General features: G+C 37.3%; 1 protein-coding gene across 1 annotated transcript in view; it reads left to right on the top strand.

Annotated features, from left to right (window-relative positions):
• The window catches only part of obscnb (obscurin, cytoskeletal calmodulin and titin-interacting RhoGEF b), a gene marked incomplete in the record, with an annotated part of 93,132 nt that overhangs the window by 67,364 nt on the left and 3,569 nt on the right, over positions 1–22,199 (top strand). The window contains 25 exon segments of the mRNA XM_024273526.2: positions 2,067–2,148; positions 2,238–2,362; positions 2,448–2,645; positions 3,890–3,922; positions 4,001–4,099; positions 5,109–5,327; positions 5,595–5,628; positions 8,030–8,082; positions 8,215–8,313; positions 9,227–9,283; positions 9,800–9,939; positions 10,034–10,234; positions 10,304–10,380; positions 10,456–10,626; positions 10,734–10,893; positions 13,114–13,230; positions 13,490–13,654; positions 15,219–15,377; positions 15,460–15,637; positions 16,637–16,750; positions 16,845–17,012; positions 18,438–18,540; positions 18,630–18,759; positions 20,189–20,282; positions 20,422–20,464. Coding sequence (XP_024129294.1) covers positions 2,067–2,148; positions 2,238–2,362; positions 2,448–2,645; positions 3,890–3,922; positions 4,001–4,099; positions 5,109–5,327; positions 5,595–5,628; positions 8,030–8,082; positions 8,215–8,313; positions 9,227–9,283; positions 9,800–9,939; positions 10,034–10,234; positions 10,304–10,380; positions 10,456–10,626; positions 10,734–10,893; positions 13,114–13,230; positions 13,490–13,654; positions 15,219–15,377; positions 15,460–15,637; positions 16,637–16,750; positions 16,845–17,012; positions 18,438–18,540; positions 18,630–18,759; positions 20,189–20,282; positions 20,422–20,464 — 3,019 coding nt within the window.

Here is a 22,199-nt window from a genome sequence, read left to right as displayed (position 1 = left end):
TTTTAGCTAAAATAAAAAATCCTATATCATTTTTAAGACAAATTTTCTGCAGAGTAGCAGGAAGTTATCCTTGCTAATGTATTTTTTTTATACAGTACTCTCCCACTAGCTTATAGCACCTCACAAACCCAAGCTAACATTAGCATAGAAATTAGTGAACAATTTCGGAGGTACCCAGCTGCACACTTTAGAGTCAGATTCCAGCTCAGGTGAGGAAAATACAGACGTACATGGATCTATTTGTCTACAAGTGAAGGATTTAGAATGGCACCAGAGGAAGCAAAACTTTCCATCACAAACCCAAACTTTTTCAAGCACCTGGTTTTCATCTGCTCCTGATCCTACATTTGAATTTTAAAAGAAATCAGAGTTTGAATCTTAAATCATTTTATATATATTCTCCATTATGACAAATTTGCTAGAGGAACATGTTAAAAACACAATTTTCATTGGCGTGGACTGCATGGTTGTTTCAAATAACTTTTAGTTTTCTTTGGCTGGTAACATTATTGTCAGTTTTTGTGATCAGAAAGGAATGTTGAAGTTAGTTCTGTCTTTTAGGCTCTTTAGTATGGAGTGATATTTGTGCCACCACATTGCAAAATGTAAAGAATTAAGAATTCATAATTTGCAAATGAAAATATTAAATTTCCAAAACCCTTTTTTTACTATAAAAAATATTTTTGCATCACAAACTTTTTCAGATGCGTTGTCTCTCATCGCACTTTCTGTCCATCTTTGCTTTCATAAGTTTCAGTTTAGTGTAGTAAATGTTCCACACCAAACAGCCAATCACAGACAAGAAGGAGCAGCAAAGCTGAAATAAAACTGTATTCTGTATTTATATATTTAGAGACCAGCGTGTTTAAAAAACGTTTCAGCTCCAGCTCCGTCCAGCTGGACGTTGCATTATGTTACAATTATGGTTTGTATCGGAACTATATATATTTTTTCTTATAATAAAATGCTGAAATATAAAGATAAAATAGCTTATTTTTCACAAATAATTTTGTTTCTTTTACTTCAGACAAGAAAAAAACAAGAGTGAAAATTAACATTAAAAGTTGAAAATGACATTCCATAGTTCTTTTCATTACTTACGACTGTTGTTGATTCAATCCTGTTGTGCAGCAGAAGATAATATGTGCTTTAATTTTTTTTTTTTATAACAACCATATCTTAAAGAAAATCAAACTTTTTACCAATATTTTCCCTGGAAGACTCAAAGATCACACAGGCCTGTTTAGTGTCATGTCAGCAGATAAACTTTACAGTTTATTTTACGGTTTCAGGAGATCCTCAGCCATGAACTTAGAAATCTGACTTAATAAAACGTATTCATCAATGCTAAAAGAAGGTATGAATTATTTTAACAATTATTAAAAATATTTTTTCTTCATCCATAGAGGCAAAATGCTACGGTATAAGAGCCTTTTTGGTGTTGGAGCCTTTGTAACATTCACCATGTTAGATAAATATGGCAATTTGATTGGATGGAATCTGGAACAATCAGCAGACGGTTTGGTCACAATAAAACGTATGAATGTAACATCAGACACAACGCATCTGAAAAAAAAAATGTTGAAAATGTAAAAATATTTGTTTAAAGCAAAAATATAATTTTTCAAGGAAAATATTTAATATTTTTATCTGCAAATTATGAATTCTTAAAAAACACTTTAGAAAATTTGATCTCAAAACTGTGACTTTTGAACATAATTTGGTGGCACAAACATCATTCTAGAATTTTATGAAATATAGATTTGCAAATGTGAGCACAAAATATTTATCCTTTAAAAGCTTTAAAAAAAAATGCGTAATATACTTATTAAAGTTTAACATTTACACATTCTTCTGATTACCAGAAAAAATCAAAATATATTTAAACCACCAACATCTGCAATTCCCAGAGCCCCACTTCTTTACATTTATAATCTTTGAAAAACCCCAGATGTCCTCAGTAAGACTCTACATTCAGTAATATGCAGTGATGGGAAGATATTCAGGTTTATTGGTTAATTGGAATTCAGGAGGATCCAATGACATCATCTGTTTTCTGTGATCAGTGTCTTGCAGCTCAGATTATGACACCGCGGTTGACGCCACCGAGACTTCCTCCTATGTCAGTGCCAAAGGTTATGCGTCCAGGTGAATACAAATCAAATTTATATATGTTTAAACCAGCTGTTGACTGACAATAACACACATTCACTTTCCTGCTGTTTTTGTGTCTGTAGCAGAGAAACGGAGACCTTTGAGTCTGTAGCTGAAGACGATCAGCTTCCTCAAGTGGTGGATGAGCTTCATGATGTTCACGTGTGTCCGGGTTCACCTATAGCAAAGATGCAGCTTAGAGTGAAAGGTGGAGTTTTGTAAAAATATATATTTAAGATGCTATTTTCCATAATAGCAGGAAGTAAAACATTGAATGAATCTTTATTTGTTAGGCTTTCCCAAACCCAGAGTGTACTGGTTCAAAGATGGACAGCCTGTTCATGCCTCAGAAAGGGTCCAGCTCTCAGCAGAGAGGGATGTCCACAGTGTGGAAATCACGGAGGTGAAGAGAGAAGACATGGGGGAGTACTCTGCTTACATCAGCAATGTAGCGGGATCTGCCTACTCATCTGCCCGACTGATCGTGCTGAGTACGTCTGAAAGTGAAATCAAACAAATACAGAAAAATCTTTCTTACCCAGGTGACGCCATATGGTTTAAAAGTGGGTCGAAAATGTGGCCCTGAATGGATTTGTCCACAGTTTCTGGGGTGGCTCAACCTGTGTTTGCCCACAGTGGCTTAAGTGGACACTCAATGGGTTGGCTCACTATTCTTGCCCGGTGGACAGTGGAGCTCGCTACAACGTAGCATGCGAGCTCTATACAGCGGAGGTCGATACAGCGGAACTCGCTAGCTCGCTACAACGAAGCTCGCTTGCATGCTACAACAGAGCTCGCCAGCAGGCTAGCGTATAGTTACCGAGCCTGCTTCAGCGGAGCATGCTAGCTCTATACAGCGGCGCTTGATACAGCAGAACTTGCCTGCTCACTACAGCAGAGCTCGGCAGCAGGCTGACGCAAAGCTAGAGAGCCTAGCTTGCTACAATGAAGCTCACTACAGCGGAGCTCGCTGGCACTCTACAGTAAAGCTCGCTAGCATGCTACAGCAGAGTTGGCTAGCATGCTACAGCAGAGTTGGCTAGCATGCTACAGCAGAGTTGGCTAGCTCGCTACAACAGAGCTTGATACAGCGGAAGTCGCTATGTCCCTGCAGCGGGGCTCGCTAGCTTGATACAGTGGAGCTTGCTAGCATGCTACAGCGAAGCTTGCTAGCTCGCTACAGCGGAGTTTGCTCGCATGTTAGGCTTGCTAGCTCGCTACAGCAGAGTTTGCTGGAATGCTACAGCGAAGCTTGCTACCTCGCTACAGCAGAGTTTGTTAGAATGCTACAGCTAAGCTTGCTAGCTCGCTGCAGCAGAGCTTGCTAGCTTGCTACATTGGAGCTTACTAGCACACTACAGCAAACCTTGCTAGCTCGCTACAGCAGAGTTTGCTAGCATGCTACAGCGAAGCTCACTAGCTCGCTACAGCAGAGTTTGCTAGCATGCTGCAGCAAAGCTTGCTACCTTGCTACAGTGGAGCTTGCTAGCACGCCACAGCAAAGCTCACTAGTATGTCCACAGGTTAGCTAGGGAACCATGCCAACCCCCTGAGTGTCCACTTAAGCCAATGTGGGAAAACACAGGTGGGGCCACCAGTTAAACTGCAGACAAACCCAATCGGGGCCCAGATTTTCTGTGCACATTTAAACCATATGGGCCCCACCAGGTCTTGCTGGCTTGGTATCTGAAGATGAGATTTTGTATGTTTTAGTAAACATTTTGTTTTGTCACAGATCCAGGAGAGATGATGCCTAAAGACAAAAAAGGTAATCTAATGTTTATTTACTTAATTGCACACTATTCCAAGACTGTACTCCTAAATGCTTTGTGTTACTTTTGATTAGACTCCAAGGAGCCCCTGGTGCCGCCACGCTTTGTGGAAAAGTTCTGCAACCGAAAAGTAAAACAAGGAGCAAGCATCACTCTGTCTGTCAAAGTAGAAGGTTTGTTCAAATCCTGAAAACATCACATTCGTATATGCAGTCTCATCTCTAATAGTGTGATTGCTTAGTAAGCATTCATACTATGGTGATTCTTCTGCTCCTTTCCATACGTTTTTCTGCACTTAAAAACTCAATTTGGTATCAAAACTTTCAGCTCCCTCAGGACATTACTGCTTGTATTTTTGGTATTCATGAACTTTATAGTTTTTGAAATATTGAGCAAAATATGACCCACAGGAAATAAATGAGAGTCTTCATTTTTTTTTTTTTTAGATTAGCAACAAGCATTTAAAACTATTCAGGGGTTATGTTTTCATCTTTTATAGTAATTTTAAAAAAATTGGAGTTGACCTAATAATTTAGCAACATGCTAACAGTTTTAGCTAATTTTTTATCTATTGTTTTTTTAAAGGCTAATTTAGAGTTTAGCTTATATTTTACCAACATGCTAACGTTTTTGGCTAATTTGTTAATTACTAAGATTTTTAATGCTAAATTAAGGTTTAACTTCTATTTTAGCAACATGCTAACATTTTTTGCTAATTTGTTAACTTCTGAGTTTTTGTTTAAAGCTAATTTAGAGTTTAGCTTCTATCTTAGCAACAGGCTACTGTTTTTGACTAATTTAGTTTACTGAGCAGTTTTGGAGTTTAGCTAGTATTTAAGCAATGTGCTAGCGTTTTTTTCACCAATTTGCCATCTACTTACGTTTTTTTAGCTAATTTGGAGTTTATCTCATATATTCACTCAAATCTTTCATTAATTTAGGTCAACTTCAGCACTTTTTCATAGTTCTTTAATGAAACTTCCTGTATTTTTGCAAATTAACATTTTGCAAATTGCTTTTACATTTTCAGCAAATCCCTTTAGCGATTAAAGTAAATTTCGTCCCCATTTTCAGCAAAAAGCTTCAGCATCTTCAGCGACTACTTTCAGCAAAAAGCATTCACACTAACATTATTGCAGTTAATACAACTTTGCTAGTTTCCAGTTGAATTCTTTTTTTCAGGATCTCCTACACCGATGGTCTCCTGGTTAAAGGAAAAATCCGAGGAGGACGTCTTGTGGATTAAGCCTGAGACGCCGAGATACAAAATAGCAAGTTCTGGACGCCAGCACAGCCTGATCCTGATGGACGTGAACTCTGAGCACAGCGGCGTGTACACCTGTATTGCTACTAACAGAGCCGGACAGTCCGTCTGCACCGCTCATCTTCAGGTGGATGACAGTAAGTAAAGCCTGCATTCAGACTCCGAAATGAAATAGTAAATTGATTTATTGTCACCATTTATTGTACTGATCTCATTGGTTGTACTGGTCTAATTTTCTGTTTTTAAGCATTTTCATTGTAATTGTGTCAGTGATTTGTTTGGATATTTTGTCTGATGTATTTACTCCATAAATTGATACGTGTCTGTCTTAAACAGAGACACAAAAGTGAAATGGTCTCTGATGTTTATATTTATTTGATTGTTGTCTCTTCTCCTGCTTCCAGCACCACAACCAAAGAAGGAGACAATGCCTTTGGGGTAAGTTTTAATATCTAATGCCATCGAAGATATACTTCAAATACGTACATATAAGGTCTTAGTCACAACTGCCCTTATGGGTGGATATCGGAAAATGGGAAAACCTGAACAGGGCACACAGGTGCCCCGCAAACTCGTAACCACCCAGAGTGTGGGTAGAACAAAATGTTAGTGTACATTTTTTTCACGAGTATCCTCCATCATCATCATCATCCCCCTTCCCATTGATAAAGTTAACCAGATGAACTAAGTTTTTTTCATTGTTGTCAGTCTTGTGCAAGAAGTTCAGCATCCTTCATAGGAGTTCAGGTCCCTCGCAATGGCCTCTGTCCATCGAGTGTGGGGTTTGCCTTTAGGTCATTTCCAGCCTGCAGCTCTTGAGCTAAACTGTAAAGCGGATCGCGTTTAAAGGATGACGGAGAACTTTGCCGAACCAGCTGGTGGGGTTTTGCACAAGATGGCAGGACTCTTGGGGCTGGCGTGCTGGGGCTCTTAATGCTTTGTTAAGCCTTGTTTCTACTCAGCGGTCCGGTCTGGTACAGTAAAGAGTAGTACGGTATGGTCCAGTTAATTCTTGCAAGTATTTCCATTCATTAAAAGCCTCACTTCCACTGAGCGGTTTGCTGTCACAGTGCATGTGTTGTGTAGGCCACTAGAGTGTCATTGTAGTGTGACGACTACAAAAAAAACCAACAACAATGGGGGTCATTCAGCAGCTCGTCTTTTTTAAGCTTTTCAATGGACCCACAACTGATGGGGTCCTCCAAGAGGTACAGTTCAGTACTGTTTAAAGGGTCTAGTTTACAGTGGAAATGCTCAAAATACTGTATTAGATCGCAGTCTACCGGACCGTAGTGTACCGCACCACAGCATACTACACCATAGTGTACTGGATGGTAGCGTAGCAGACCGTAGTGTACCACACCATTGTGTACCAGACAGTAGTGTACCGCACCATAGCATAATTCACCATAGTGTACTGGACCAAAGTGTACCGCTCTAGAATATACCAGACCGTAGTGTACTACACCGTAGTATACTGCACTATAGCATACCGGACCGTAGTGTACTGGACCGAAGTGTACTGCACTATAGCATACCGGACCATAGTGTACCCCACCATAGCGTAATTCACCATAGTGTACTGGACCGAAGTGTACCGTGCTAGAGCATACTAGACGGTAGTGTACCACAATGTAGTGTACTGGACCAAAGAATACAGCACTAAGGCATACCCAGTCGTAGTGTACCACAGTGTAGTTTACCGCACTATAGCATACCGTTCCGTAGTGTACCACACCGTAGTGTACAACACCATAGTGTACCGCATTATAGCATACCAGACCATACTGTACCACAACGTAGTGTACTGGACAGTAGTATACCGCACCGTAGCGTACTACACTATAGTGTACCATAGCATGCTAAACCATAGTGTTCCAGACAGTAGCGAATGGGAGCGTAACAAACTGTAGTTTCTTGGACCGTAGCGTACCCCCACTGTAGTGCACCAAAGTGTAGTGTACCACACCATAGCATACCAGACCATTTTGTACCCCACCATAGGGTAATTCACCATAGTGTACTCTACCGAAGTGTACCACACTAAAGCATACCAGACCGTAGTGTTCTACACAGTAGTATACCACACTAAAGCATACCGGACCGTGGTGTACTGGACCGAAGTATACTGCACTAGAACATACCCAATCGTAGTGTACCACACTATAGTGTACCACACCATAGCGTAATTCACCATAGTGTACTGGACCGAAGTCTACCGCACTAAAGCATACCCGATCGTAATGTACCACACCGTAGTGTACTACACTATAGCGTACCGGATCGTAGTGTACCCCACCATAGCGTAATACATCATAATGTACTGGACCAAAGTGTTTCACACTAGAGCATGCTGGACCGTAGTGTACCGCACCGTAGCGTACTACATCACCGTGCACCGGACTGTAGTGTACGGGGCTGAAGCATACCAGACCGTAGTGTACCGGAACTCAGAACTGCAATCCTACAGACACATACATATCATGTGCCACACCTCTTACGTGTAGCATTCGCTCACAGTCCGTTAAAAGTCAGTACTTGCACCTCACTTTTAACTAGAGTGTGGTGTAAAGCCATTGTAAAATAGCACCACCGAACTTTGTAAATGCACACAACTGGCATTATCTGTACACAAAATCTTCACAGTAGACTTACCACACGCACAACAATCATATGTTTCATTCATGGCGTCCTTTGAGGTGGTCATATGAGCCTCAAGCGAACTCCAAGACACACCTGACTCACATTAAGATGCAGCCGCTCCTCCACAACCCTCCACAACCCAAAAAATGAAAAAGGTCAGTATACCCAAATACATCATTCCTTTACTTTTCCTCAGAGCTCTTGGGATCACAGTTAGTCCTCCAGAAGGGAAGAGTAGCAGAGGAACGGGTAAGTATGTTCTATCAAACTTGTCTATGGTCTATTCTATGGTGTAAATATGGTTTTATGTGTGAAGAATAAAATTCACAGATATATTTGGGAGCATTTGAAGTGTTTTGTCTTTTCCATGTACACCTGAAGAGGGTAAAATACCTTACCTTGGTGAAGTAGGTACTGAGGAGTTTCTCATGAAACTCACATCTCAGATCACTGAAATGGTTTCAGCGAAAATCACACAAGGTAAGAATCCTGCCGCCGAGCCCTTCAGCAATCTGATACAGACACGCTTAGATTGTAAAGTTGTGATTTGAGACGTTAGGACAGACAGAGAAATCTCCAGAAACCTTTTGGAATCTGGGTTAAAGTACTAACAAATGCTGCTTTAGTTCTAGAAGTGTGACGTGCATTATGGTTTTGAAACAGGACATTTTTGTGGGAAGATTTTTTGCCTCTCTTGTTGTTATTCATTCTTTTTTATGCACTTAACTTAAAGTGCAATCTAAAATTTAAAAAACAACTGAATTAGTAGTTTCATGAGTAAAACACATATTTTTGTCATATTTATTGTTTAGTTTGTTACATTCTTTAAGCTTTTGTTACCATTTCTCCTTTAAAGACTGAAACCACTTGAAGTAGAAGCCTAATTTTACTTTTTAAGTATAGAAAACAGATTTCTAAGATTGTTTTATTTTGCTGTTTGTGCATGTGCATTATTTATGAATCTGAGTCAGTGTTTCTACGCAGGAATACTGTTGCATTTCTCTGACTCTGCATGTGGTTTCTTATCCATCTGAAAATGCAAAAAAGCTAAAATATAAAAAAATTATCCAGGAATGCTGTTTTGCTTAAATCCCATCAGGTTTGGTTGAATTTGTTAATCAAAATTTGATTATTTGTTTATTGAAACTTTTGTTTTAATGATAAAAAATGATTATAAACACACTGCTTTTTTTTAAATATAATTTATTTGTCATGGATTTCTAATGAAACCAAACCAGTTTGGATTTTATTTTAATGTCCTGCTATTTTCCTGCTTCTGCATGCTTTAAATTATTATTATTTTAAACTTGTCTTCGTGCTTTACAGACATAAACTTTAACCCTTTTCATTATTAATCAATCCTTCCAAATCAATTAATTAATTTGTTATTCAGACAGTTTACAGAATCAGGAAGTCCTCCAGTGGATGAAATCTTGGCCCAAAAATTCCAGTATGTATACAAAGTTTAACAGCATCACAGTTATGCTCTTTTTTTTTAAAGATATTTATGAATTTAAACCATGAAAAAGATTTTGCAGTGCAGGTAAAAAAGTTATATTATGTGTTGTTTTTTTTTTAATCTTTTTTTGCAGTGTCCACCTTTCTGTGTGTAATATTGTGTGTTTTTAAAAGTGTCTATGCATTAAAATGCTGCTTCATATCTGATATACATGCTCACTATAGGAACATGTATGTAAAAAGCTCAAAAACCAAAGCACCACCTGTACTTGCATGATGCCACTAACAAATATTATAACATTTAGGTTTAGACTTGGAATATTTTCATGTGAAGCACTTTAAAATTTTGAACAATTCTTAACTGAAAAAATATATCAGCTGCTGAACAAAAACCCCAAATTGATTATGATCTAGGAAAAATGTTTTGAATCTGATTGATCCTCGTTGAGTTAATAGATTAAGAGTTTATGACTGACGCAGAAACATGTTTTCTCTCTTGCTGCTGCAGCATCGTTACGCGTCCCAGGCGTCGACAGTGATGACGAGACAAAAACGCCTTCGCCGTCTCCTCACCACGGCAGATCCAGACCGCCGTCCCTCATCGCTGACTCCTCCTCAGAGTCTGATGAAGGAGACGCCCGAGGAGAGGTGAGATCATCAACTGTTATTTTAAATATTAAATCTTCATATTTTTTCCAAACTCAAAGTGAATGATATAAAACGTATACAAATGTACTTCCAGATGTTTGACATCTACGTAGCAACGGCGGACTACACGCCGACTCTCGCCAGCAAAGACTCCATCTCTCTAAAGGAGGGTCAGTATGTTGAAGTTCTGGATTCTGCTCATCCTCTGAAGTGGTTAGTTCGTACCAAGCCCACAAAAACAACCCCGTCCCGCCAAGGCTGGGTCTCACCTGCTTACCTGGACAAGAAACTCAAGGTATGAAGCTTCCAGCGTCTGCGTGCTGCAAACGTTTCCATCTTTCTTTAACAAAATGTGTTTTTGCAGCTTTCTGCCGACTCGGGAGATCTTCCTGAGACCAGCACAGAGGAGGTCTCAGAGGGGGAGTACAAGAGGAAGTTATTGTAAGAGAAGCTCCTTTCAGTGCTGTTTAGACGAACTAAATTCATACTGACAGACCAGCTGTGATGTCGCTTCAGCCAATTGATTCAAGATCTGATAAACGGAGAATCCGAGTTCGTCAGGGAGGTGGATTTCTTCACGTCCCACCACCAGAAGCACGCCGACTGCCCCGATGCCCCCCCCGACATTTCCAGCCAGAAGGAAACCATTTTCAGGAACATCGATGATATCAAGACCTTCCACAGCAAGTGAGATCTCTTCACGGTCACTGGATACTTTTGTCTTAAAAAAGTCAAAAGTGCGATTGAAAATATCTCATTTCAGCTGAGCCAGTTTCCTCCTGTGCTTTTTCCAGGACATTCCTTCCCAAGTTGAATGACTGTGAAACTGATGATGATGTAGCGATGTGTTTCCTGAGGAACAAAGCGGGCTTTGAGAAGTATCTCCAGTATCTCGTAGGTCAGAGTCAGGCGGAATCTGCGGTCAGTGACAAGACTGTGCACCGTTTCTTTAAGGTACCGTCACAAATGTGCTCGTTTTTTTTCTGGGAAATGCATTTGAGTTTCTCAATTATTCACTTTTTTCAAGTTATTTTATGTAGTGAAGTGTTGAAGCTGAAAACAGCCTGCGCTACTTTTTATTTTTTGATTGTGTTCTCAATATAACGAGATATTATCTTGTTATAATGAGAAAATGAACTTCGTTTTCTCAAGAAAATTAGATAATAACTCATCAGAAGGAGAAAACAACCTTTGTTTTCTCCAGATCACAAGATAATAAATCGTTATAACGTTAAAACAAGCTTCAACAAACTTCGTTTTCTTGAGAAAACAAGATAACTCATTATATTGAGAAGCCAAAGTTTGTTTTCTCGAGATTACAAGTTAATAACTCGTTATAACGAGAAAACAAAGTTTGTTTTCTCGTTATAACAAAATAATATCTTGCTATAACAAGATATTAGCTTGTTTTATTTAGAAAATTAACTTTGTTTTCTAGAGAAAAGTACATTATAACTCATAATGAGAAAATAAACTTTGTTTTTTTTCGTTATAACGAAATAATATTTTGCTATAACGAGATATTACCTTGTTTTAATAAAAAAAGTAACTTTGTTTTCTCAAGAAAAGTAGATAATAACTCATAATGAGAAAACAAAGTTTGTTTTCTTGAGAATACAAGATAATAACTCGTTATAATATAAAAATAACTAACAAGATATTATCTTGTTATACTGAGAAAATTAACTTCATTTTATTGTTATAATGAGACAATATCTTGTTATTATCTTGGTATTATAAGAAAACAAACTTTGTTTTCTTGAGAAAACGAGATAGTCAAGAATGAAGTGTCCCCCTCTCCCTTTCCCGCATGGAGACGGCGAGACTTTACCTGATTCAAGACTCTTTATTTAATTTTTCAGTCTCTTGATTATTTAGGTTTTTCAAGCGGTAAAGCACAGAAGCCGAAAACGTCCAGCCGTACTTTGTTTTTTTTCCAACATTCTCTCGTTATAACAAGGCAATTCCTCGTTCTCTCGAGAAAATGAAATGAGACAATAACTCGTTATAACGGAATAATCAAGAACGAAGAATCCCGCACGGTGATGGCGAGACTTTACCTGATTTAAGTCTCTTTAATTTGTGGTAAACAGCAAAAACAGCAGAAGAACACTCCTCAAAAGTTGTTTTTAGTCTATTTTGTTATTTATTAGTGGATCTACACTCCTCAAACGTCTTAATTCCGTCTCATGCACCAGCCCATCTCCCTTTATTTTCCTAAAACTACCAAACAGGTTGATTAAGACATCTAAAGGGCATAGATCCATTAATAGATTAACAACTAGGCTAAAAAAACAACTTTTGTGGGGTGTTTTCTTCTGCTGTTTTTGTTGTTAACCACAAAATAAACAGACTTAAAGCAGGTAAAGTCTCCATGCGGGAGAGAAAGAAAGGTTCTTCATTATGTCATTAATGAGAACACAATCAAAAAACAAAAAAAGTAATGAGGCCGTTTTTGGCTTTCATAGTAAAGAACATGTACTTTCTTAGAAGGTGTTTCACAGTCCCATTCACTCACATTCACACACTGATGGTGGTTCTGCTGCTGAACATTTGGTGCCAACCTATAACCACTAAGAACGATGTGAGATTCAGGACACTTTAACTCATGGCAGGAACTGAACCTGAAATCTTCTGATCAGCGGACACTACAGCCACGACATAGTCATGACATTCATAAGACAATATTGTTAAATGATTCAACAACTTATTAGTTTTTACTTCAGAAGACAAAAATCCCATTAGAAGAATCTAAATTTCATCATATTCTTGTCATATCTGATATGATTTTACGTTTCAAGTTGTTTGTAATACTTTTAAATCAAACATGTTTTTGTTTTGTTGGGGTTCAAGTTTGGAATTCCCAACAGAAAGTTCTGAAAAATCAACTTTTATTTAATGAAACATTGACTTGAGCTATTGCGTTATGTGTGATAGTATTGAGTTTAGTGACAGGCAGTAAAGACCATCAAGGATTGTATTTATTTAAGCTTTGATTTAGGGGCAGAAATTCGATCAAAATGTCACTTTTCTTAATGCTTCTTTCCAATTATGAAGATGTCATTAAATATGTCAATGTTTTGTGGGAAAGGAACAAATTACTGGAACATTTCAAACAATACTTAAAACTGTTTACTGGCAGGATTAACATTCCTGAAATGGTCTTTTTCCCAGGAGTACACAGACACGGAGCAGGCCAGTGCAGACCCTGCAGGTCCTCCAGTGCGAAGCATCAACACCCATCTCAAGCAACCACTGGAGAGGATTCAGAAGTACAAGAGCCTTCTTAAGGTGACACTATTCAATGCATTCGAGAGTCATTTTGTGCTTGATATCGAAGGTGAGCCTCCCTCTACATGGGGAGAGCAGCAGAGCTTTTAGACGTCTCCTCTGCTTTATTTCATTTAGTCGTTAATTGGCTTATTTTTTACTAATCCTCATTATTGGTGACCATATCAAATATTGCCTCTTTTATTGACACAAACTTATCAATGTGTTCCTCTGTGCTCCTAATGTCTTTTCTTGATCTTTTTCTTCATTTCATCTGCAGGATTTCATTCGAAACAAGGCGAGAAATGGACAGAACTGCTGCCTGCTGGAGGAAGCGTTCGCCATGGTGTCAGCGCTGCCTCAGCGCTCTGACAACACCCACCACGTCTCCATGATAGAGAACTATCCTGCTACCCTGGAAGTTCTTGGAGAACCAATAAGACAGGTGTTGTTTCTCTTCAAAACCATGATGTTGTTGTAGTTCTCTGGTACTTATTCAGTCACTGACTACAAGGACCAGATCGTTTTTTTCTTAGTGCGCCTTTGAGCCAAAAAAAGACTCACCAAAATGTGCACAACCTAGTACAGGAAAAAATACATTTTAAGCATAGAGAACAAGAAGAAAACGATGACATCATCAAATGAATGGAGCCAATTTAAATCTCTTATGGGGCTAAAAAAAGAAAAAAGGCAATATCCACAGGAAGTTTTGAAATTATTATGGGATGGCCACAGGAAATACGGCCATTTTATGGCAAAGTGTGAAATTTGATGATTTTCATACAATGTTGGAAAAGAAGATGTGTTCAAGTGATTTTTCTAAAATTTCACGCACACATCACAAACTTAAGTATACAACCACAACTGAGGTTTGGTTGACCTTTGACATCAGGAAGAGGTCGCCATCTTCAATTTACCCTAAAAAATCCCCATTAGTACCTTCTACAAATTCAGATTCCTCCGAGGGATTTTGATTTCCTAATTTCACTGAGAAGCTGCTTAGGAAAAATTGTTGGTTTTAATGTTTGTGAATTTTTAACTACGTCAGGGTGGCGAGCTAGCAAAAGTGGTATTTACCATTTTGGTGCACTTTTTTTTTTTTTTTTTGAACCAGAATGTTGTGAAAATGTAATAAATGAATCATTGGTTTAAGCTGAATGAAACAATATGACAAACAATATGAAAATATTAGTAATGTGGGCGTGGTTAACAAAAATCCTCCGTTGCCAAGGAAATCCAAAAATGTATTTTAGCCGATTCTACCAAATGTCACATAGATCTGTTCGTCACCCTCAGGTGACCAAAAAATAAAATGGTTGCTATGGAGATAAAACCAACAGAAAAGCTGCTTTTTTGGAAAAACTGTTTGTTTTTTGATGAATTTGTCACAGGGTGGCAGGGGCAGAAGGGGAGGGTGAGGGGTAGCTGCTCAGCCAGTGGGGGAGGGGCAAATAGGGAAGACATACAACGCTTTTCGCTCCTTCAACTGGTGTCGTGTTTGACCGCTAATGCCTCACTCGTGTTCCTCTTCCTCCAGGGACCTGGCAAAAGGAGTTTTTATCTATTTATCAAACTTTTTTTTTACCAGAATGTTGTGAAAATGTAAGAAATGAATTCTTGGCTCAAGATGAATGAAACAATATGACAAAAAATATGAAAATATTAGTAATGTGGGCGTAGTTAGCAAAAATCCTCCGTTGCCAAGGGAATCCAAAAATGTATTTTTGCCGATTCTACCAAAAGTCGCATAGATCTGTTCGGCACCCTCGGGTGACCAAAAAATAAAATGGTTGCTATGGAGATAAAACCAACAGAAACGCTGCTATTTTGAAAAAACTGTTTTAAAAAAAAAAAAAAGAATTTGTCATAGGGTGGCAGGGGAAGAAGGGGGGAGGGAGGGGCGTGTCAGGTGCTCAGCCTGTGGGGGAGGGGCAAATAGGGATACAGCGCCGTTCGCTGCTTTAACTGGTGTTGTGTTTGACCGCTAATGCATGTTCCTCTTCCTCCAGGGACCTTTCCAAGTGTGGGAAGGAGCTCCTGGGATCCGGTCGTCCTCCAGGGGGCACCATCGCCACGTCTTCCTCTTTAAAAACTACTGCATCATCTGCAAACCTAAGAGAGACAGTAGCACTGATACACAAGCCTACGTTTTTAAGAACATGATGAAAGTAAGCACTCACGTCTCATGTTTTTTCTTTCTTATGTCCGTTCACCCAAACACTGACTGTGATCCTCTTGATCCTGTTGCAGCTCAATAATATCGACGTGAATGAAACAGTTGAGGGCGACGACCGAGCTTTCGAGATCTGGCACGAGCGGGAGGATTCTGTAAGGAAATACACGTTACAGGCCCGGACTGTTACCATCAAGAACTCGTGGTTGAGGGATTTCAGAGAACTGCAGCAGCGATTCAGCACGCCTGCGTGGAGTAAGTCAAATAGACTCCATATTGTTATTACATACAGAAAAAAATTCAAAAATTTGATCACATGCACGAAAACTCACCAAAATTGCACACACCTGGCACCTGGCGAAAATGAATTTGGGGAATAATTTCACCCCACCCCCTATGGTGACATCATGGCGAGCAAAATTGTAAAAACAAAATAAAAGGGCCAAATTCGCTTATGAAGCCGAAAAAAGAAAATTCAAAATACATTAACACAACTAAAACACACATTTCATGGGATATCCAAAATAAGTTTTGAAATTATTATGGGATGGCAAAAAGACCCACGCTTGGCGGCCATTTTGAGGCAAAATGTGAGATTTTCACATTTTCACAAAAAATGGGAAAAAAGTTTTTTTTAATTGATCTTTAACAAACATGCCAGCAGATCAAGTCTACAACAATCCCTGAAGTTTCGTCGACCAATCAAAGATTCGTCAAAGTTTAGAACACGCTACAAACAAAACTCGTACTTAGGATTTTTCCCAATCGTTTCATAACAAACACAAAATCTCTTATTACTCGCACATTTTTTAACACAATAATGTAAAAAAAATATTGCATGGATCCCTAGCTAGGGCTGAGCAAAACGATTTATCCCAGGAGACAAACATGTTAATAATGTGGGCGTGGCTAGCAAATAACCTCCGTTGCTAAGGAAATCCAAAAGTTTACTTTTGCCGATTCTTCTGAAACGTACATAGATCTGTTCGGTATCCCCAGGCGACCAGAGCATTAAATGGTTGCTATGGAGAAAAAACATACGGAAAAGCTGCTATTTTGAATTTTTTACAGTAATTTGTCACATGCACCTCTGACTAGCCTGGGGCGAAGGCAGCAGTGAGTCACTCCTGGCTTTATTTTTTTGTTATTCTTTCTAGAACTTTTTCTTGTACCAGTTTTTATTTTAAATGTCTAGAGCAACAAGCTTGTTGTAAAGTTGTCGAAAGTCTTTAAGCATGAATATTTTTTTTCCAGATCCTCCTGATTTTGTAGAAATTTTGGCAAACTGCACAGCAGAGTTGGGCCAAACGGTCAAACTCGCCTGCAAAGCTACTGGAGTGCCCAAACCTGTCATCACCTGGTACAAAGGTGAAGCATTCGTGGGGTTTTTGCACATTTCTTGAAATAATATTTTATGTTTTGCTGATCAGGCGATGTGCTTGTTTCCTTGTTGGACACGTAGATGGTCGTCAAGTAGAGGCGGACCCTCATCACATCATCATCGAGGACCCCGATGGCTCCTGCACTCTGATCCTGGATAACATGACCGCTGACGACTCCGGCCAGTACATGTGCTTTGCCACCAGCTCAGCTGGGAACGCCAGCACGCTTGGAAAGATCACCGTTCAAGGTAAAGGAGCCGCAGAAAAACTCTCATTTCTTCTTACCGTGTTTTTTGGAGTATAAGTCAAGAAGAAATCAAGAAGAAAAAAAGTTGCTCTGGAGCACGAGAGTCAAATTGGATCCTTGTCCAAAAATGTTTTCATAAACTAGACGCTCCCGTCTCGTGTTGGAGAAGCTACCATTAAGTTTTTGGCTTTATCGCCACTAGGAAGCTTTGACTTTATATCTTCTTTATAATGCAACGAAGACACCAATGATATCGAGACATCAGGTTTATTTATTTCTTTAGTTCTACAAAATCGTCGATTATCATGTCTCCATTTCTGCTGATGAGATCTTTCAGCCTTTTTTTTCCTCATAGCGATTGTTCACTTCTATATTGCAAGAACAGTCTAAATGACGGCGCTTTTTTCTGTCTCTTTAACCCATTTGATAACTTTCTGTGGCGCATTAGTCCAAGGACGCAAAAAGTAATAACATAAATTATAAAATAATAATCTTTTGATGCAAAAAAGAAAAACTAAGTTTAAGAGGAAAACAATCAGATTCTCTTCCATGTTTGTTTTAGACAAAACTTCTTCTTCTGTCAGTAGCAAACACTGATAAACACACACACTGCCCTCTAGTGGTCATTAGCAGAAACAACCGCTAAAGTGTAACCGGTTGATAATGGGAAAATAACGAATATATGAACCTATTCATGTCTTAAAAATGAAAAAGAAAATCACAAATAACTTGGTCCTGGATAAACTATGAAAAGAAAACTGTGACTTATACTCTAGCAAATACAGAGCTGTCGTTGTACATCGTAACATTTCCAGTTTTAAGATAAAACAAGTAACTCTGAGGTTGCTCAGAACAGTTTTTTGTGCATTTTAGCCTAACAAAATGTACAAAAAATGCTTAATTATGCATAAACTTACATTAATAAAGGGCTCCTTGTCATATTTATCGTATTTACTGACAAACTTGATTTAAAAAGGCAAACAGAGGAAATAAAATTGACAAATTAAGCAATTTTCATGTAACTGAATTAGCTTTTAGTCAAAAGTGACAGTTTATTTATCATGATTGCAGATTCCAAATGGATTTCAGATAACATAAATGGTACATGTGATTTGAAGGACTTGTTGCACTGATTGTTTGGTTGTTTTTTTTTAATAAAAAAATAGGATTGAACATAATTTCCACAAATTGTACCCCAAACATAAATACCCAGATGTTTCTGTATTACACCATCACATCATTTTATCTTCTGTGTCAGATTATCATTGTTGTACTTGAATATTTTTGTTTTTGTGATAATAAATTCAAAATTCTTTCAAAATATGTGGATGAATTCAGAATAAGCAAAAGAAAAAAAACAAACTAATGAACATTTATGTAATTATTTTGAGTTGTATTTGTCTCAGACATGTCGTGTTTCTTGCAGTACCTCCTCGTTTTGTGACGAAGATGAAGAATTCGGTGTTTGTTGCCGGTGAAGATGCTCAGTTTACTTGTGTCATACAAAGCGCCCCCACTCCTAAAATAAGGTAAACCCCTCTGGGTTGTTATTTTTAAATAATTGATTTGACTTATACATATTTTCTCTTTAAATATCTGTTTATTTATTTAATTTAAGGTGGTTCAAGGAGGGAAGGCTGCTGACTGACCAGGAGAAATATCAGACCTACAGTGAACTCCGCAGTGGAGTTCTGGTTCTGGTCATTAAAAACGTGACAGAGAGAGACCTTGGCCACTACGAGTGTGAGGTTTGTCAACCAAATGTTCCTTTGAAGGACAAACTCCAATGAAAATTGGGTTTTTAACATGTTTATGTTACATTTTTCTAATGATAGAGGATGTATTTAAAGAACATTAAGCTCAAAATTGCATTTCTGAGTATTTATTTATTTAAAATGTTGTGAATCCAGAGCAGACAAAAAAATGCAGTTTGCTAAAAATTGTATTTTATTTAAAAAAAAATGTATTTGTAATGTAGAAGATATGGCACAAGCTCCCTCCTCCGCTTTCTTCTGATGCATCCTGCAGACAAATAGATCCCTGCACATCTTAGTTTTCCTCATCTGAGCTGAACTCTGGCTTTAAACTGTACGGCTAGAAGAAAAAAGTTGTTTTTTTTTTGAAAAAAAAAATACATATATATTTTAGAATAAAAACAGATGGTTAGTGGTTAATTGGTGCTAGCAGATAGTAACCAGAAAATACTTTTTTTTTAAATTAGAATTTGTTTTTTATTTACTTCAATTTTTTAGGTTCTTTGTCCAAGGTAAATAGTTTGTATTTTTTTAACTAAATTTTGTTTAACTCTGTAAAACTTCTCTAATACTTTACTATAAACATTGTCCTTTAATTTTTAAGTTTTAGCTTAAGCAAATAAAGAATTTGTTGGTTTGTAATACCCTGCTCTATTAATTATTAATTGATTTTTTTTTTGACCGAGGATTTAATAATATTATTTAACAGTTATTACCTTTCTATTACTAGAAAGAATATATATATATATATATATATATATATATATATATATATATATATATATATTCAAATATATTTTAATCAAATTAAATTATTTTTTAACTACATTCATCAAGTAATATGCTAACTTTTACTGGACACAAAATCTGAGACAAAAGAAACAGCATGTCACCCAATGTCAACATTTAATGGTTTAAATAAAGGTTTGTTTGAATATGGATTAATTCTGTTTTGAATCTTTAGCAAATATAACACATGGACATGTTGCTGCAATGCATTCTGGGATGTTATAACAGCCATCAGGTGTTGAGTCAACCACCTGTCTGGAGTCATTTGATGTCACGACTGAGGTCATCTTTTAGGCTGCTTCAAAAGAAACCTAAGAAATCAAATCTTAATGACATGCTGGGATTGATCTTTTTGAAAATTAATATGCTAAATTTCATTCATACAGATAATTAAGCTGTGATTTAAAACAGAAAACAGACTAAAATCTGAAGGAAAAAAAGCAAATATATCCACATTTTAAGTGACAAAAATAAGAATACTTTAATTAAACTGTTTACTTTGCGGGTTGTCGGGAAAGATTTGACAGCAGTTCTATAAATGTTTTCACACCTTGTGTTTTATTTGCAAACAGTTTATCAATTAGCAGCAGAAAGTCATATTTATGGCTCTGAATTATGTTCCTTCTGTTATCAGCTGTCCAACCGTCTGGGCAGTGCCAAGTGTGCGGCTGATTTAGTCCTCCCCTCGGCTGCGGCTCGGACTGGCGAGCCAGCCATCGTCATTGAAGGTGACTCGTTCTGTTTCTCTCTTTAGTGCTTTGTTCTTGTAAAAAAGATTTTAAAAATGGGTTTTAAGGATCATTCAAATTATTGTTTGTACATTTTTCTGATTTGACGTTTAAATTCTTTTTTCTGTTTTACGTGTAGTTACCGAGCAGGAAACCAAAATCCCAAAGAAGACCATCATCATGTAAGTGGGATTGTTTGTTCATTTGTATGGATGCAAAAATATGAATTATGTTTCTTGTCTGGCATGAATAAACACAGAAATATAAAGATAAACTCTAATTTTCTCAAAATTGTGAAATTATTTCTTTAAGTTTGACAGAAGCTCGTATGATTTCCTTTCAAAATAAAAGAGGCCTTGTGCCAAACCGGATCATAACAGTGCAAATCTGGACAGGATAAGATAATATTTGCTTTAAACTCATAAAATATTTTTTTTGCTTAATATTTCAAACCTGTTTATTATGGAGGAAGCAAAGTGCAAACAACTCTTCAAGTCACAAGAAATGTACAAATCTTTATGTCACGTGTCAAAGTCAAGGCCCAGGGGCCGGATCCGGCCCTCCGGGTGATTCTATCTGGATCATTTTATTGTTATTAATGACCCGATGTTATCTTACGCTTATTTCTGACTTGTATAATTTTGACAAAATATATTTTTTTTATGGAGAGTAAAATATTGAAAGTTACTAAAGGTTTAAGCTGATTTATTCAGGAGTAATATTCCTGCTTTTTTATTATTCATAATTATATGAAAAAGTTATGGTTTTAAAGTTTCAAAAATTGTCATTCTGCTAGCTTTTTGGACTATGTTGGCATTTACTAAAATTTTTTAGGGTATTTTGGAGTTTAGCTAATATTTCAGCTACATGCTAGGCTTGTCTTTTGAAGTTTTTTAGGCTATTTTGGAGTTTAGCTAATATTTACACGCTAACTGTTTTGGGTAATTTAGGCTTTTTTTCCCAGTTTTTTTGGGGAGGATATTTTTTAAATTTAGCTATTTTTTCAGCTACATGCTAGCTGTTTTGGCTAACCTACTTTTTTTTTCTTTTTTTAGGCTAATTTGGTATTTAGCTAATATTTCAGCTACATGCTAGCTGTTTTGGCTAATTTTGGCTTTTTTTTTCCCAGTTTTTTTTTTATATATATATTTGAAATGTAGCTATTTTTTCAGCTACATGCTAGCTGTTTTGGCTAACCTAAGTTTTCTCTTTTTTTAGGCTAATATGGCATTTAGCTAGTATTTTAGCTGGTTATTAGCTTTAGTGATTTCAGCTATTAGCTTCAGCATTTTTAGCTATCAATTTCACTATCATCTTCAGCAGCCAAATTCAGCTTACAGCATTTACATTAGCATTATCGCAGGTAATGCTATATATCTAGTCCATAATTATGTTAAAAAGTTACGTTTTTAGAGTTTTAAAAATGTAGTTTTAGAGTGTTCAATAAATGTTTACCATGTTCAGCCCGCGACCTAATGTGGAGTTCTTGATTTTGGCCCCTTGTGTGATTGAGTTTGACACCCCTGCTTTACATAATTTATCAATGTCATAAACTTATAAACTTAACTAAATAAAAAGAATACTATTATTTTATTATTCTTTAGCCACTGTGGAGAGATAAAAGAGCCACAAGTGGCTCCGGAGCCTCCCTGATCTAAGCAGTATTTTAATTTGAAATTATTTGACAACATCCTGTTAAAACTATCTATGATTAGAGTGTAAATACTGAGGGCATGAATACTTACTTTAGCTTTAAACAATCTGCTTTTGAAGCTAAAATGATATTTTTAGCACATTTCACTTTGCATTGTGTTGTATTTAAAGCCTGAATGTGATTCTATCACAGGGATGATGAGAGGAGGGGCTGTTTCCATGGGAGGGAGGTTTTTATGACTTACATTTAATCAAAAAGCTTTA

Source organism: Oryzias melastigma, linkage group LG17 (genome assembly GCF_002922805.2).
Source record: "Oryzias melastigma strain HK-1 linkage group LG17, ASM292280v2, whole genome shotgun sequence".
NCBI lineage: Eukaryota > Metazoa > Chordata > Actinopteri > Beloniformes > Adrianichthyidae > Oryzias > Oryzias melastigma.
Note: the sequence above shows the minus strand (reverse complement) of the source record. Positions and strands in the feature narration are given on the sequence as shown.